Raw genomic sequence first — 17,489 nt, forward strand, 5'->3', positions numbered from 1 at the left:
CCCGTCCGCATCAGCACTTTAGCGCCCACAACATGTCTGTAGCATGGCAAGGGCATGTCTAGGTCAAACTAACTTCATTTTCAACATTCCTGTAATATATATATATTATTGTGTAATTTGGCTCAATTTTTGGATGTTGAATGTACGCAAAAGGGGGAGGAGTGTTGTGTAGAAGTGTAAATGGCTATACGAAAGTATGATAAAATAATTCTATATTGTTATGTCTCTGTAGCGCAAATCCTAGAGTAGAATTGCTCCCTCGTGGATAAGTTTTGTATGTTAGTACGTTGACATCATGTCCGAGTGTGTTGCTCATGGACTCCTATAGTGGTGCTATCCGTGCCATTACCCTGGACGTGCGTCTGATGTTGTACCCTTGCTTTGGTTTGCCGTGACCCAGAAGGCTTCCTTAGATAGGGGTCGCTGCTGAGGTCACGTCCTCTCGCCTCGCCCTCGACCCGACCGTTGGCCCTCCCGTCACATCTCCGGGGTAAATGATTGAACCATGGGACGTTCTTTGTCTCTTTCACTGTATAAAACTCTCCCCGAGAATTGATTATCGGTCCATTTGGGTCATGAATAAAACACGCACGTAGGAATGGAGGTCAGGTTGTACTCTGTGTGGACAGGGCATGCTGGTCTTTATCTTGGTGGTGGAGGATTGTATCGTAGCCTTAATCATTTCTCTACCCATCTCTCTCTCTCTCTCTCTCTCTCTCTGTCTTTCTCCAAATCTCTCTCTACCCATCTCTCTCTCTCTCTTACTCCCATTTCTCTCTACCCGTCTCTCTCTCTCTCTCTCTCTCTCTCTCTCTCTCTCTCTCCTCCTCTCTCTCCTCATCTCTCCCCCTCTCTTCCTAACGACTACCAAATAGACTTCGGCAATGCTATATGTCACCAGTGTGGATGGAACGATCCCCTGTGGTCAGCATGGGCGATAATAACCACTACCACATTGGGGCAAAATAATGACAGACAATCAGACATTGCAAAACCTTCGGTGACCTAATGCCAAAATAATCACAATCACTCCGTTTCAATTTCACTGTGTTCTAATAAAATCTGACCACAACGGATAACACTTCCACACGAAGAAACGGTACCGCGAATCTGCCCAGAACATGAGGAAATATTATTCCCCGTTTTTCTTCTACATAGTTATTGGCTAGGCTTGGCTCTTTTTCTGCCATTAAGCGGCGGCGTGGAATAGGTATTGATTTGCGTCTGACTAAGGCTATAGGAGGCGGGGATCAAAAGCAAACAAGGTCAATTGCTTTTCACAGGCGAGTCTGTGGATCAGGCTCAACCTCTGCCCTAGATTCCGTACTCTGCCGTAGATGGGAGAATAATGCACAGACGCCCAGGCTTCCCAAAGCTCACAGGGTTGACCTGGGGGGTAGATACGATATGGAGCGAAAGCAAAAATCGTTTGCCGTAAACAGTTTCAACTAGTTCTTGAACTAGTTTAACTGTAATATCCAACACAAAAAATTGGGCTCACCCAAATTTTCGACTGAACAGCACCAGTCTTTGTCAAGGAATGAACAATCCACTGCTGCCTTGACGTCACGTTATGCAGACAGAACACGTGACTCAGTGACAGTGGATCATAGGTTGAAGGAAATCTATGGCGCCCACCGTCTCTGTTCAGGGATGGTTGTAACGCTCTGATGTAGATGGCCTTTTTAATCCCTCTAGCGGAAAAGTCTGGTTTCAACAAGTCCATGGGCTTTTGGAGTTGTTTTTTTTACACAACAACTGTCCTTTTTTTCAAACTGCCCCCGACTTCATTAGATAGAACACGTGACTCATTGAGCAGTGGATCATAGGTTGAAGGAAGTCTATGGAGCCCACCGTCTCTGTTCAGCGATGGTTGTAAAGCTCTGTTTACCCAACAACTGTCCTTTTCCCATATTGCCCCCGACTTCATTAGCCACGTTAATCGCCTCAGCTTAACCCAGTTTCGTTCTTCAAAGCGACTTTGCTCTTCACAAAGCAACGGGAAGTCACGGAACTTCATCCATCTCCTCATCCCCAACCCACGTCTCGTCCCTTCCTCCAGACCTGTTTGATCCTCATCGCATCGCGGGGATTGACACAGCGCGGGTCGGTCGGATCAATCAGTCACGGCACACACCGCCTTCCCCCAGGTGAAAGTCTCCAATTACTCAGGCCGCTGGCGGCACCTTTCATATTCTCCAGCCGCGGCAACTAATTACAAGACTCCGCCGTGTCGCAAGATCGAACAGCCCGGCGGAAAAAACGTTTGAATTGTTTGCTGATCTTTTCGATTTCCGCGGGGCAAGCTAGCTGATGACTCGTCACAGAGGCAGGGCGAGATTGAAGGAGATGATTTTGCACTGAATATGTTCTTACTATCTTTCCAATGCAATCACATTGTCAAATGGTAAAAGGTGATTTGGCTGAGACGAATATATAATTTCTCTATATCAATAGTTTAACACATAATACGACAACTAAGCTTTGCTTAGAAAACGTTGTGGTACTAATAAGGTATGTTTATCATAACATAGACCCTGTTTACATATAATGAAATCCATAGAATTTGAAGAATTCTAGAATTGCAATTGTAAAGCATCTGAAATGAATTTTCATACCTATATTTCATACTTTTATCTTTGAAATTGAAATTTACAAGTGTTAAATGAGCACCCAATCTGTTACCAACATACTCCGTTTTCGACGCTTTGAAAGGAAGTTGAGAATTGAGACTGTCGCGACTTTGAAAGCTATTCTGAAGTCACGAGAACTTGTGCGACGCTCCCTTACCCTTACAGCAACGTCAGCCTTCAGAGCGCGTAAATGAGAATGGCCCTGTACAGATCTGATGGTCACTGGGATGTAATGGAAGCACCGGGGTAGGCAGACGAAAGGACGTCAGCTCATTAAACCACGACAAACTGCCATATAGAGAGAAAGGGGGAGGAGAGAGAAAGACACACAGAGGATCATAGTCACAGAGAAAGCCTTCATATGGGCGTTTTGTCCTAGCCGCTCTTCGCAAAAACCGACGGTAGTAGGGACTTGTATTGAGGGAATAGAACACTGGCGTCTGGAAACTATGGAAAATCGTTTTGTTCCAGACGTCAGACGTAACATAATAGTTCTGGATCACATAGTTTAAACTGACAGGCCTGTTTGGCAGGTCACAGCACTGCCTTCATTACGTACCGTTTTCCTGATTCAACATGGCGGCCATCTTGTCAGAGGACATCCGATCAACCACCAGAACTGGACGGTGACTGCCTGGCGAGAAATAAATGTTGGTGAGAAGACTGCCAGGCCAGTTCTGTACGTGACATAGCTAGATTTTTGCCGCTTAGATCCGCCTATCAATCATGTTCAACTGATCCATTTCTCTTACATGACCTCGTGGGGCTCCATGCCATTCAGCCTCATATTAGTAATTCTGGGGTTGTCCGCCCGACTATCGGTCCGATCGCGCCCGCGCTCAGTCACGAAAACATCCGACTGATTTCCCTCCACCCCACTAAGCTATTAACCACTGAATCCCAATTGCATAACTGCTTGAACTGCCAATGCATTAAGTCCTATGAAGGGGTATACATCATACAAAAAGAAGAGTTGATGTTTCTGTGTCTGTATCATATTTGTCTGGAGAGAACCTGATAGCAACAATGCATGACAGACTCTAGTATACACTCAATTTCATAGACGCTGCACTTCTATGAAGAAGCAATGGCGATAAGGGCGCATGGCACTGATAGAGGATAGTAGAAAGACGTTATGTTAAGCCGGGACTGCGTACTTTGTAGATATAGTTAAGTGTTCGGAGACCTCATGCCTCTATTTGATATATAGATTTTTCAGACATCACAAGTAAAACATTCCTGCCATGCAGCACAAAGGATCATAAACGTCTCTGTCGCTGAAGTAATGATGATACACTGAAAAAGTACTGATATAATTTCATAAGTTGAGTGCATTCACTAGCTTGACTAAAATCGCGCTCCTAGCGGCCCATCCGACTAACCGGGAACGGGGGAGGGCACCAATATGTCCCTAAGACAGCGAGGGGTTTTGAAGCACAAGATAGGTAAAAAAATACCTTATGCCGATCTGAAAACCTAAAACAATGACAACGAAAGGACGTGGTGCAAAGTCGTGGTGCAAAATTTAGACCAAGGCCTGCTATCGAGTAAAGGCGGCCTTCCTAATGATGCTGAATGTTCAGCACCAAGGACAGGCCTTCATGAAGAGCGTACTGTACATGCATTTAAGTTCGCGGGGATTTAATTTCGCGGCAGCGGGAAAATGGGATGTTCGCGGTGGTTTTGAATTCGTGGTAGCGCCATACCGCGAACTTGTCTACAGTACGGTACTGTCGCATACTGTATTATGAAAGTTCGCGGTGGTTTTAATTTCGCGGTTTAGGGGCCACAATATAAAACCACCGCGAAAGTTTCTGCATTTACAGTATTTCTTTATTTGAATTCATCCTAAACAGCTGCATGATCATGCCCCCACCCACATGCATTTAAGGCAACATCAGGAATACCATCTATCCCGTTGGAGAAGAGAATCCACGGACACAGGCCATGAGCTCTGCTTGCAATTAACTACTGAAAATTATATATGGTATCAGCACACTCTATGATATATGATATGTTACATACTGGCTAGTTGACGCCCGGTTTATAGTCAGCTTTAAGCTTTTGGATTCCTTGAATAGCATGGTGACTCTAAATGGCCCTAAATGAAAGCAATGAGAAATAGTATTGCTCCTAGCACGACAAGCTATGATTATATAGTATAATGCAAGCTGGACTCGTGATATATAGCCGACGTCCTGTTTTGCAATATTCTGAATTAAATGTAGATGACAGGCGTCCGCTATAATATCATAAACGCCAGCGCCGCAAGAAAATACGGCTGATTTATAGCATCATGTGATCATGTTGCAAAGCTACAGATTATGTAAACACGGAGAGTGTTGAAGACTGCTGTGGTAGAAGCAAATCAAAGTCAAGATACGTTTGAGGTAAAGATTGACACGACACGGATACGGGGTATGGCTAAGAAAAGCGTCCATTTTCACAGACTTGGGGAGTCCTGGGGACTTTCATCGCGATCATGTTGTCAGGCTACATATTATGTAAACACGGAGAGTGCTGAAGACTGCTGGGGTAGAAACCAATCAAGGTCAAGGAACGTTTGAGGTAAAGATTAACTTGACACGGATACGGGATACGACTAAGAAAAGCATCTATTCTCCCAAACTTGGAGTCTTCGGGATTTCCATCGCGATCATGTTGTCAGGCTACAGATTATGTAAACACGGAGAGTGTTGAAGACTGCTGGGGTAGAAACAAATCCAAGTCAAGGAACGTTTGAGGTAAAGATTAACTTGACACGGATACGGGATACGACTAAGAAAAGCATCTATTCTCCCAAACTTGGAGTCTTCGGGATTTCCATCGCGATCATGTTGTCAGGTTACAGATTATGGAAACACAGAGAGTGTTGAAGACTGCTGGGGTAGAAACCAATCAAGGTCAAGATACATTTGAGGTTAAGATTAACATGACACTGTCGCGCCTTTGCTGACAGAAATCGACATACACAAGTGTGGTACGGCTAAAAAAAGCGTCCATTCTCACAGACTTGGAGTCTTGGGGATTTTTTTCGTCAGAACGAAGTGTCAATCATATTGAATGAGCCTGGGCGCTGGCTTATCGGCCCCGCGCAAGCAGTACGCCTGAGACATTTCTCCATCCCTCCGGCAAACACGTAATTGCGTGGACTTTACATGGATGGGGATATAACGTTAAAGCTCGGTTCTCAGAGGGATGGGCCTTGGTGTGTGAGATAGGGTTTCTGTCAAAAGACTCGAGTTTTAGTGTGTACCTACTTGTGACAGGTACTTAACTTTCATAACATAAGCTGTCAACCACGCAGTCTGGCGTCACGAGTCAAAAACGATATGTTAGTCAAAAATACCAAGAAAATGATTTACTTGAGCTTCTGCCACTTTGATTTGAAAATCCATACTTGTCATGAACGCCACTTCAGTCTTTTTATCATTAGAATTCCATAAAATCCTCCATTTTGTTGAGCATGCTTATGAGGCACTACTTTATTGCTTATAACGATTTCTTTTAGATCTGACGAAATGTACTGGATGAAACGCCATGTAGAAATTTGGTTGCCCATAATACTAATAGTATTGTAAGCTAGGAGGTCCATTATCGACCTTGACCTCGACATACCCAATGTCATTATGATCCACCTACAGCTTCTCAAATTATGCTGGGAACAGACACCCAAACGGACCAAAAACACAAACATATTGCCGAGGCCATACCAATTTCATTTGTTGCTTGTTGGATTCGCCTGTCCATTTTTTTTTTCATTTTCAAAATCCTGAGAAAAAAATACAGGTTTTGCCATCACAAACCCGTATACGTAAGTATTGCCATTCAGACCGACATACACATAATTTCAGTCTAAAAACAATGTATTTTAGTAACAAATCAAAGGAGGGGTTCATTGCTTAAAACGCTCCATTAAACTCCTCAGACTGTTGTTTCTTTGTGTCATTTAAGCCGTATATCTTCACCCCAGTCCTTTTGAAAAAAATTTCTGAAATAAAATCCGGGAAAAGAGAAATAAATTTTGTGTGACCCGAAGTTTTCCAAAAAACGCCATACCAGGAAAGTTGGAACAATCCAATATGGTCGATACTAATTCATTCGGCCCTGACAAATGGGCTTGATATCTAATATATATGGCCGTGAATTTCTTATATATATGATTATTAGATTATGTATGGCCCGGCCATATTTCGTTAACATTATAACAGCAACATAACAGCTTGATAAAGAGTCAATAAACGCGACCACCTCACGTCCTCCAGTAAAACAAAGTGACTGTATTTGATACATCAAAATACAAGGAGGCTATGATACTAGGAAAGGAGGAGGAAGAAGCTAAGATCCACTTAGGCTTAGGTCACATTTCCATACCTGGCCCGGCCGAGCAGCTTTCGGGAGCGAAAAGAATGATAGAAAAGACATCGAAATGCACAAAATGTCAAAATAAGATTCATGGACATAATATGTGTATATTTCTAGGTATACATTTTAATTTTTCGTTTCTTAAAACATCCCGGCCGGGCCCCTAGTTTGGAAATGTGACCTAACCCTAGGGTGACACTATAAACTCTATTTTACTATATAGTCTCTTGTATTTATTGCTGTATTTATCGGCGTTGAAAAGGCAATAAAAGCTAATAAAGTATAACGCTACATCAGACCATTGTATAGAGAATAAATGTAAAAGACAGCGCTATTCCACGGCACATACCCTTTGGCATACATAACACGGCTAAACGTGTGCTCTGGATCAATATTCACCGGTCAATGAAGAAAGACGAACAATAATAGCCCACAACTACACGAGATGTCCAATTAAGGGCCTTTTAGTGCGGACTCAATACATCGTAAAAATAGCTGAAGGAATCAAAGCAGTTATCTATGACTTATGCTCAGCCTCGTGTAAACGGTTAGATAAGTATGACGCACATCGTTATGATGGAAAAGACCGCACGGTAGACAGGATTGTTACAGATATCGGCCTGTGCCTTAAATACATCTCTAATGAGACACTACGTCAGACTACTTGTATAGCGTCTGATAAGGCCCCCTTTCCACTAGACGGCGATCGCGCTGCGCTCTCACTGCAACATAAATAGGATATGTGTAACCTTCGCTTTCATACTGGGTATATCATACAAAACGTAAAAGTGTGACCGAGAAGACAACAAAACACACAAAGTGTAAAAAGATTAGTTTCTTTTCTACACAATTCGTTGAGCGAACTGTCAAATTTTAGGTCGCAGAGAGAGCGCGGCGAGAGCGCCGTCCTAGTGGAAATGGGGTATAATAGGTCCCACTTAGCGGTCTATCAACCTTTTACATCGTTGCAGGCGGGCGGTGACATTGTGCGCTATAATGGTAGAAAATAGTCCCCCACACACACACACACACAAAAACAGACGTCGTTGCTATGCAGAAAAATGTGATGAAAGTGATCGACGTCAATATTGAATATGAATGTTGAGAACGATACCATACATTGTGAAAGGTACGAAGACAACGCAAGAGTCGTTTCAAACCAAACCAAACCACAAGAAGATATAAATATATGACAGTTAAGTATAAGTGTAAGAAACAATAGAATATTTAGGCTTTAAAACATCAACAGTATGAATCAAGGAATACAAGATGAAACCATTTCCTCGACATGATCCCACTGATAATAAAATTACGCTCATCAAATGCACTAATTCATAGTTCGCTTTCTCACAATTATAAAACAGTCATACTCTTTTGTGTTTTGCAGTTTGGACTTGTAAGATCAAAGCAACTCAGGAATGGGGACGGATTTTCATTTTTCCTGATGAAATTGCAGTCGGAGGTGCTTGTTGAAAGTTTAATCGAAACCATGCAAAGCGGCCCCTTGCTGATCAAGGGACCATCAAATGTTATTAGACCAGTGTTCTTTCATGAACTGGGATCTTCCGCGAAACAACCAAGCACCAGGCACTGATCTGCCGGGGTGAATGTTTTCAAAGAGCGGATGGTAGCTTTCATCTTCCGGCGAAAGCTTTTAAACAACCGACCCTCTTTTCTTCATCTGAGGTCGTCCGGGAAACTAGTAGATGATATTAGGTTGACTAGAGGACATTATGCAAGTACACGTGCCTCGAAATCTGATTCGGTAAACCATAGGCAGGTATGATGACGTCATATAGTAAGGTTCTTCAGACACAACCAGGTAGTACTTACTTACAACGTTTCGATGTCTATCAGACACCATCGTCAGGGTAAAATGACTCACTTCTTGCTGCTACTTATAGCCGATGTAGGTGGCGCTGCAGCAGCAAAAACGCCGTCCCGAACGTGGCTCAGCTTGTATCCCCCTCCACAGATATATTCTCATGTTCAAAATCATGAAAGTAATACATGTAATAAGATTCGTCCATAGACTATTCATTATACTATCATCCACTCGATCGTTTCAAAGAAAGTGTTTAAATAATTGACTGAGAGGTTTACCCGAATCAAAATAGCATCACAATTGGTGTTGTCATAAAGTGTGATAATTCAAGACCGTACTTTGCAGGGTAATTATCGATCACACAAATAGCAACGACTTAAAGATAACGTTAAGTATAAATACAACGATGCCAAGTGCAGTTGGACATACAAGTGTTTAAGTGATTCGCTCTACTGCTATTTCCAGTGCTGCAAGAGTCACGATTTGCTGGAATGAAAATTAAGACATAAAAGACAACAAAACACACAAAACGTAAAGAAATGGGCACAATTCGTGTAATATTTCCTAATCTATTCCTTTATCTTTGGTTCCCGAAACAAGCGCGTCCTGTTTTGAAATGTGCCCCATAATTGGGAGAGATGGTTGACAACCCGTCGTGCAACCAGCGTAATCAGTGGCTTGGTAATGATTTCTGTTCCCGGGACTTAAAGCGACAGCGTATGAATTATTAATGTCCATATTGTCCCCTCCAAATTTGATTATTGATTGTTAAAAAGCAGCCTTTTTGGGTCAATGGGGGCCGCTCAGTTCCCATGGCGACGAATCGTTGGGCCATTGAGGAACCCCATTAGACGGGACTGCTTTTTATCACCGGGATCGTCAGAGAATACTGGGACGTACAGCAGTCGACATTAGTTCTTTCGTTGTAGTCATATTTGTCTACTGCAATTCATCTCATGAAAAAACATGCTGCTACACCTGATTTAGAATGGATGAAGCCAGTTATATGAAAATGTTGAAAATTTTCAATATATTGTATATAACTCTAGAACAATAACTCTGGGCTATTTAAACAATGAGAAAAAATGATAAGACTTTCTCGAAGTCCTGATAGAGAGAATCAAGAAGAAAAGTTGGTTCAATTTTCTATATCATGTCCCTAGCCTGTGCATTTTCTAGGCTATAGGTCACTGTTCTCGTTTTACTCTAGTTTTTATTGCTTATTCTATGCTATTTTCCCATCTCCTATAACGAATCTCTCCCCTCAACAAGCCTTCCTGTTCCACTATTTGCTGCATCAGTTGTATTTATTGGCAGTCCGGTTAGATTGATGGTCGGTTTTAGGAACTTGGAATTTCGATCATTATACCCGGGATATAAACGTAATGCCCGGCTTGGATCAATGGCCGTTAGACAGATCCAGCCTCATTCTCAGTGAAGTACGACCATTTAGTGACCCAAATTAACCACATCCAAATCATGGTCTTCTCAAATTGAAGCATTCATAGATCAATGGAACTTTTTATTATATAATACAAGGGGCTGTATACGGATGAAATTGCGTATGGAGGATAACAGATAGCATAAATTCTATTTGATGAGCATATATAGGACGGCAGAAGAAGAAAAAATTCGAAAACCTTACGAAAATAGACAAATATGTAAACGTACCCCTCCCACTGGTTCCAGGTTATTGTTGCTTTCATGTTATATATATATATATACATATTGATTTGTGAAAAATATCGCAAAATTCAGACCGAAGAGATCTTGTCGTTCCCCATATAACGTTATTGACATTTATACATGCGTTAGTAAGGAATATTTGTGTTATGAGAGTTGGCATATTTCCTATATTCCCTTCTGGATTCCTGCCAAGATGTCGTCTGAATTTTTCACGATTGCGTCATGTGGTTGTACTAATTACTGTAGAATAGTTCATGCCGTCTGCTGTCTTTTGCCCTATAAATCACAATTCATAACGGTGAATACTACTCTACACACTGTGACATTTCTACATGCATCCTTTGGGTTCATGAATATCTTAAAGAATTATATGAACGTAATTCTTCATTCCATCATAGTGAGAAGTACACGATTCCATGAAACGCTACATTTTGTAATTTTGACATTTTGAGTGAGCCACTGGAATCATGACAAATGCATGTACAATATCGATCACTGCCATTATTCAGAATTTTCCTGTACATAACAAAGAAATTATCACGAAGTCATAACCGCAATATTATGGTAAAAATGGGGCTTATTTCGAGACATGGAAAGCAGGTCCTATGGTATTCTGTCACGTTTTAAAATGCCGCAAAACGTCCATCAATATTCAGTCATCCACGATTCTAACGGAAATAAACGGTCAAACCTGCCATGCAACAGGTGGGCGTGACAGGGTTCCATATTTCCTTAGAACCAGTAGGATGTAAGCAACTGCTGTTTCCTTTACTCGGTAAAAATATCTGTTTAGAGATTCAAATGTATGTTTATGATGTTATCTTCACGGTTGGGACCCTGTCTGATGAACATATAGGGACAGACATATGACGGCACAGCGCGATGCACGCTGGGATATCGTGCGTCATGAAATGAAAGGTTCGCACCCGGTGGGGAGGGGGTTCGGGGTCGTCTCATAACTTACGGGGTACCAGGCAAGGAAACGTCACAAGTCATGGATTTCACACGCTAAATAATGCCGTCAGAATGAATTCTTTTTCACTACGTTCCAGATCAAGTTCTACCCATTCTTGGGGCCGTCCCGAATATGTTTTTGTCACGCTCAAAACTTTCGAGGTGCATTTGAAATGGAGAAAACGGCATTCCAACATTATGCGAAACATTCTGATCTCATTCGATGGAGATCCGAAACGGCAAGCCACTTCAAATACTGCGAATATGTGGCCAAAAGAATATCTGGAATACAGTGATAATGTCTAGAATGCACTACAAATACCCAGAAATTGACAAAGAACGTTATTTTTAGGGTATTTGGCCCATCCCTTCTCATGTGAAGGGGATATAAGGTCCATTTGGAATTCCCGCTCGAATGTGGCGCGAATTCTTCATTCCGGCTGGTTTTGCTTGATTCCTGCTATTCGGTTTCAGTGTGAAGGCCCTATAATGATGTTACAATGGCCTTTCAATGTCTTCCAATGACCCCTCATGTATTTTTCGATGATTGCAATGAGAGCGGCTTCTCCCCTGAAAAGATGCCTATAGAGAATCACGACGCGTCCATGTTACATTACAACGCTGATCTACTTATTTCATTAAGCACCTTACGGCGCAGACGTTATGCAGAAGATTACCCTTGTCAAGGATTCAGTCTTCAATCCTACATGGCGTTATCAGTCGACAGTACTCTGTCTACACAGCACTAGTAATTAGTCCCCTGCTGCTGAAGGTCTTTGTACATTGTGTTAGTCTCACGTTATTACAATTTGTCATCTCTGAGGATGAAAGCCGACTTTTAAGTGGATATTACTTGAGAATTATCAATGTCGGTATGTGATAACATCGATTTGGCGAAGAGGTGAATTGAATTTAAACGTTGATAATGTGTATTGGGAAGGATTTGGGATGCATGCTAGAATATGATTATACAGTATACCATTTAGGAATAAGTGTCTCGTTTTAGAAACAGTTTTGTTCCTTGAAACATAATCGTTTAGCAATGAACTTACTTGGATCATGAAAGTGGTTAATTGTAACTGAGGCTGATAATTTATATTCTTGGTTTTATTTTTCCCCTTTTATTTCAGGGCCCATTTTTGTTTACTACTTTGGCTGTTGTACATAGTTACACAGTTCAGTTCATTTTGTGCACTTTTTTGTTGCGTTTTTTTTTTCATAGTTGCATTGTTCAGCACATTCTATGCACTTTATTGTTGCGTTCGTTTATACATTTTTTCGTGCACGATCATCTACCACATAGCTGCACCATGTCTCGCAGAACGCTACGTGCCGTGAGGCACTTTCTGGTGTATTATGTAGAAGCTGAAGGCCTACTGTCCACCATGGTTCCATCAAAAACGCTGTCATGCGTAAAAACTGCCTTGACGTTGATACCACTCCCAACATTTTCACCTGTCACCTTTTGAAAGACGTTTTATGAATGCCACTTGGCGCAGACTCAGCTGAATCGAGAACCATCTTGTGGGAGACCTCGTTAGAAAATAGAGACACCGAACCATCTGGCGGATTGACATGCAGGAAAGCAATGTCAAGGTGCTACATGTTTGGCACCCTGGCGACCTGCCCCTGTCAAAGTCTCTTATACAAACATGGTGGAACGGGATTCATGATCAGTTCCAGCGCATGCGCCTTTGCTCACAGACAACACGTCGTCTGAAATGTAACTGCCTTGCATTCACTTGAAACTAATTGAGAAGGTAACAATCTGTGTTACACTGTGAAAAACAGGACGTCGAAAAGATTGTATGAAAATGTCGCTCAAAGTCTCTCATACAAACATGGTGGGACGGGATTCAGTTCCAGCGCATGCGCCTTTTTTTCAGACAACACGTCATCTGAAATATAACTGTCTTGCTTCCACTTGAAGCTAATCAAGAAGGTACTAGTAACAATACTGTAAATGCATTTACGTTCGCGGGGATTTAATTTCGCGATAACGGGAAAGTGTAGTGTTCGCGGTGGTTTTAAGTTCGCGGTAGTTCCATACACTTTAGTCACATACTATTACTGTAATGGAAAAATGTTCGCGGTGGTTTTAAGAATGCCTCGCGAAAACCGCGAACATAAGACCACCGCGAACATTTCTGCATTTGAAGTATGTGCTACGATGTGAAAAACAGGACGTTGCAAAAGACTGATTGTATAAAAACGTCAGTCAAAATCTCTCAAACAAACATGGTGGAACGGGATTGAGTTCCAGCGCATGCGCCTTTGCTCACAGAAAACACATCGTCTGAAATGTAACTGTCTTGCACCCAGTCTAAGTTGATTGATAAGGTAACAGTATATGCTATAGTGTGTAAACGGACGTAGCAAGTACTGATTGCCTGAAGATGTCGTTCAAAATTGAGTCTGTAACCTCACTGATCTGAACCTTGCTTTCTACGGTGTATCGAAATGCATTTACAGGTTATGTCCCTGGTGCTGAATAGGGTTCACTTCTCCCTCTAATGCTTGCTGACCCTAATGGTGCCCTACATAGCATTTCTTTCACTGGTAATAAATGTTCGCTTAAATTTACTTTACCCTTACTGTTATTGTACTGTTGAGTTCACTCTAACCAGTTGAGCAAATGGGGGGGAGGCAGAATTCTGCAGTTAACCTAAGTATGTTTCGGTAAAATATGCCAACATTCGGCATATGCATAGTTGTGATACACCGCAAAAAAGTGCCACTTGTTTCATCATTCACGTACCAATGAAACCTTATATGAAAACAGATGTGCTACAGCGCAAGGCAGAATCCTACTCAGTTTTGCCTGGTCATTCAGCCTTCATCAAGACGAGTGACCAACAAATTTGAACACGTGACCTTCCCTGTGACAGTGGAGGATCAAAGTAGGTCTGCACTTGTAGAGTTGGTCAAAAATTTGTAGACTTGTTTTACCTTGTCTGGAGCCAGGGGGTCTGATTCACTATGACCGTCATTTGCAAAAGTATTTTTGTTGATTTCTATCACCATAGTAACGCGTGTTTCTCCCTTCCTCTGCAGCAAGACGCCAAGATGGTGTTTGAGGTAGTGCAGAGAATGGAGGACACAGAACCCTTCTCTCCCGAGCTGCTGGCGGCCATGAAGAGGCTGTGGACAGACAAGGGCGTGCAGGAATGCTTCAGTAGGGCCAACGAATATCAGCTGAACGACAGCGCCAAATAGTGAGTGTGTTGTTTTGTAGAGTCTTTTGTTCCTTACTCATTAAGTCACTAGGACAAATTAGACTTGGCATTACGTACCTACAGCTCTTCTAGGTTCGGATTGTATCTGTTTAAATCTGTTAAACCTATCAAATGTAGACATTTCAGTTATGGTCCCAGAGTTGCTAGCGCTTGTACCCTCTTGGTACGTCTTCACATTGGCACCAGACCTGCAGCTTGAATGGCAGTCTTTTCATCAGTCGTGGGCTGGTTTGCATTTTGCAGTTCACTAGAATACTGCGCTAAACTAATGAATACATCAACATGATTTTCAATAGGCTTTCAACTTGCCAATACAAAGCCATTCGGCGGCAATTGCAGCATTACGATGCTCACAACAACAGTGAACCATATTCCAGTAGAGTAATGTAAAATCATTAAACTCATTGTTTGTCAACAGTATATGATAGGGATATCGTTTTTTTTGTGCTATTGTTGTTGACATTGTCCCTTATTGATGCTCAAATCACATATAGTTTCTGGAACGTTTTGCCGATACTAAGCCTGAGTTGCCTGACGTGTGCGCTCCTGGTGAAACAAATGAAGTGAAAATGAAGCCAAATAGCATGTGAAACTTATAAGCATACGTTGGAACTCAATAAAACTGCAGCAAAACTGAGTAATCTGTTATTACAAACCCTGGATACATGACTGTCATGAGACCTTCGGATCCTATCGCAAAACGAGACATACATATATATTTCCCGTTCTCGCATCACGTTTGGGGTCCCAAAAGGTGGCCAACCATGAAATGAAGTCTGCTCAGCATAATCGCAAAGATTCCTCCAAGCGCACAAGCTTAACACCTTTGACTTTGACTTTATTTGAAGCCACTATTAGCCTGACATTTCTGTTCGCGATTCTTCTTGTGGTTCTGCCTATGAAGTACAGTCCATCAATACAATATTACATGACAGACAGGGAAGAGAGTCATGGTCATCCGTGCAACCAGCACGCCCGGATGATGATGATGACAGGGAAACTACAGAGCAACCACACTAACGAAATGCATAACCATACTGCAGAAATAGAAGAAAGTAAAAGTTCACTCATTAACTGTGATACATGTATCATGTATTGTATTCAAGAGACATGCAGTAGCATCGGTTTTAGGTCTGGCACTGCTGCAGTTTGGTAGAGATTTTGATGACTGCTTTTGATACCAAGCGTTTTTGACGACTTTGATTGGAAGGTGGGTTGGATGTACAATGTTGTCGGCACTCCAGAACACCGTAATTTAGCACGTAGATATTGCTCTTTTGGGTTTTCATTGACAAACGCATTAATCTCAATACAACACATTTGACCAGTTTCGGCCAGTGTACCGCAGATTCAGATCCGGAAAACAAACCAAACATGTCTATTCACGTTTGCCAATGCTAAATACTTCCTTTTGGATGTCTGCTGTTCATAGGTGATGTTTTTTCATGAGATAAGTAACCATGCATACCTTTGACGTCTTCAAACGATATCTATCCACAGTTACATGCTTGTCCGTCACCACCTACCTTTCAGGCCTTAGAACTTACTGGCCTTTGACATGACATTGTCTTCGATCGCCCAGGAGGGGACATTGTTGTTTTCCATCAGACAAGTAACCAAAGATAACTTTTACGTCTTCAAACAATATCTATCCAAAGTATCATGCTTGTCCGTCACCGCCTACCTTTCAGGCCTTACCGGCTTAAGACATGACACTTTCTGCGATCGCCTATAAGAGGACATTGGCAAGGCGCCACTGACGATGAAAAGTGAGACTGACAAAACTGATAACGCGTCCGCGCGCTTGGAGATTCGCCAATGGCCTTGTCAGAACACTAGAGATAAGGCCAATACACTCCTTTAATGGACACACTTGGCAGTCTGGACTTCGGGGGGGGTTCATTAACATCAGATACGATCAACGACTTGGAAGAGCTTTACTTTATGTTTTCTGTAGTACGTGTCCTCGTGTGCGTGTCTACCTGTGGTGCCATTTCTGTGCGTTCTGCGAGAGGGCACTTGAGCACCTCTGCAGAGGTGGTGAAGTCTGCTATCTCTGATTGCTATTTTCTGTGTCTGTACAGTTACCTCGACGACCTGGACCGGCTGGGCGCAGATGAGTACGAACCTACGGAACAGGACATCCTGCGGACGAGAGTCAAGACGACGGGCATTGTAGAAACACATTTCACCTTTAAAAATCTAAATTTCAGGTAATTCCATTTTCCATCTGTTTTCTGTTAACACAGCAAAGTGTCACGATTTGCCTGTATATAATGTGCAATTATTGCGTCAAAATGACATAGCAACATGGCATGCAGTATGGTAATCAGTAATTACGTCAAATGTAAAGTCACGTGCGGGCCAGGCAGATGGGTTGCCTAACCCACCCTGTCTGCCTACCATTGCCTTCGGAGACAAATGGAAGTAATTACGTCATAGTGACGTCAGCATAAACGCCCTACTAATGAAGCACCGATGGCTGTTACAGATTATTCGACGTTGGAGGCCAAAGGTCAGAGCGAAAGAAGTGGATCCACTGTTTCGAGGACGTGACGGCCATAATTTTTGTAGCGGCCCTTAGCGGGTACGACCTAGTACTGCACGAGGACGAAACTACGGTAAGATACCCATTTCAAGTACACAATAAACAGCGCCACGTATCAGAAAGGCTGCAATTGCAGCGACTGGTTGTGACTTTTATTTACCGCAAGGCAACAGTGACAAAACAATGAAGAAAGCAAAAAATAGTACTCAATCAGCTGGACGACATTTTTTTTGTCAGATGTT

The 17,489-nt window shown here is 42.3% G+C and overlaps 1 protein-coding gene across 1 annotated transcript in view; it reads left to right on the top strand.

Annotated features, from left to right (window-relative positions):
- The window catches only part of LOC118417831 (guanine nucleotide-binding protein G(o) subunit alpha-like), a 36,032-nt gene that overhangs the window by 15,197 nt on the left and 3,346 nt on the right, over window positions 1-17,489 (top strand). The window contains exons 4-6 of the mRNA XM_035823578.1: window positions 14,518-14,678; window positions 16,784-16,912; window positions 17,191-17,320. Of these exons, the coding sequence (XP_035679471.1) occupies window positions 14,518-14,678; window positions 16,784-16,912; window positions 17,191-17,320 (420 nt within the window). The remainder of the gene's footprint in view (window positions 1-14,517; window positions 14,679-16,783; window positions 16,913-17,190; window positions 17,321-17,489) is intronic.

This window comes from Branchiostoma floridae, chromosome 6, assembly GCF_000003815.2.
Source record: "Branchiostoma floridae strain S238N-H82 chromosome 6, Bfl_VNyyK, whole genome shotgun sequence".
NCBI lineage: Eukaryota > Metazoa > Chordata > Leptocardii > Amphioxiformes > Branchiostomatidae > Branchiostoma > Branchiostoma floridae.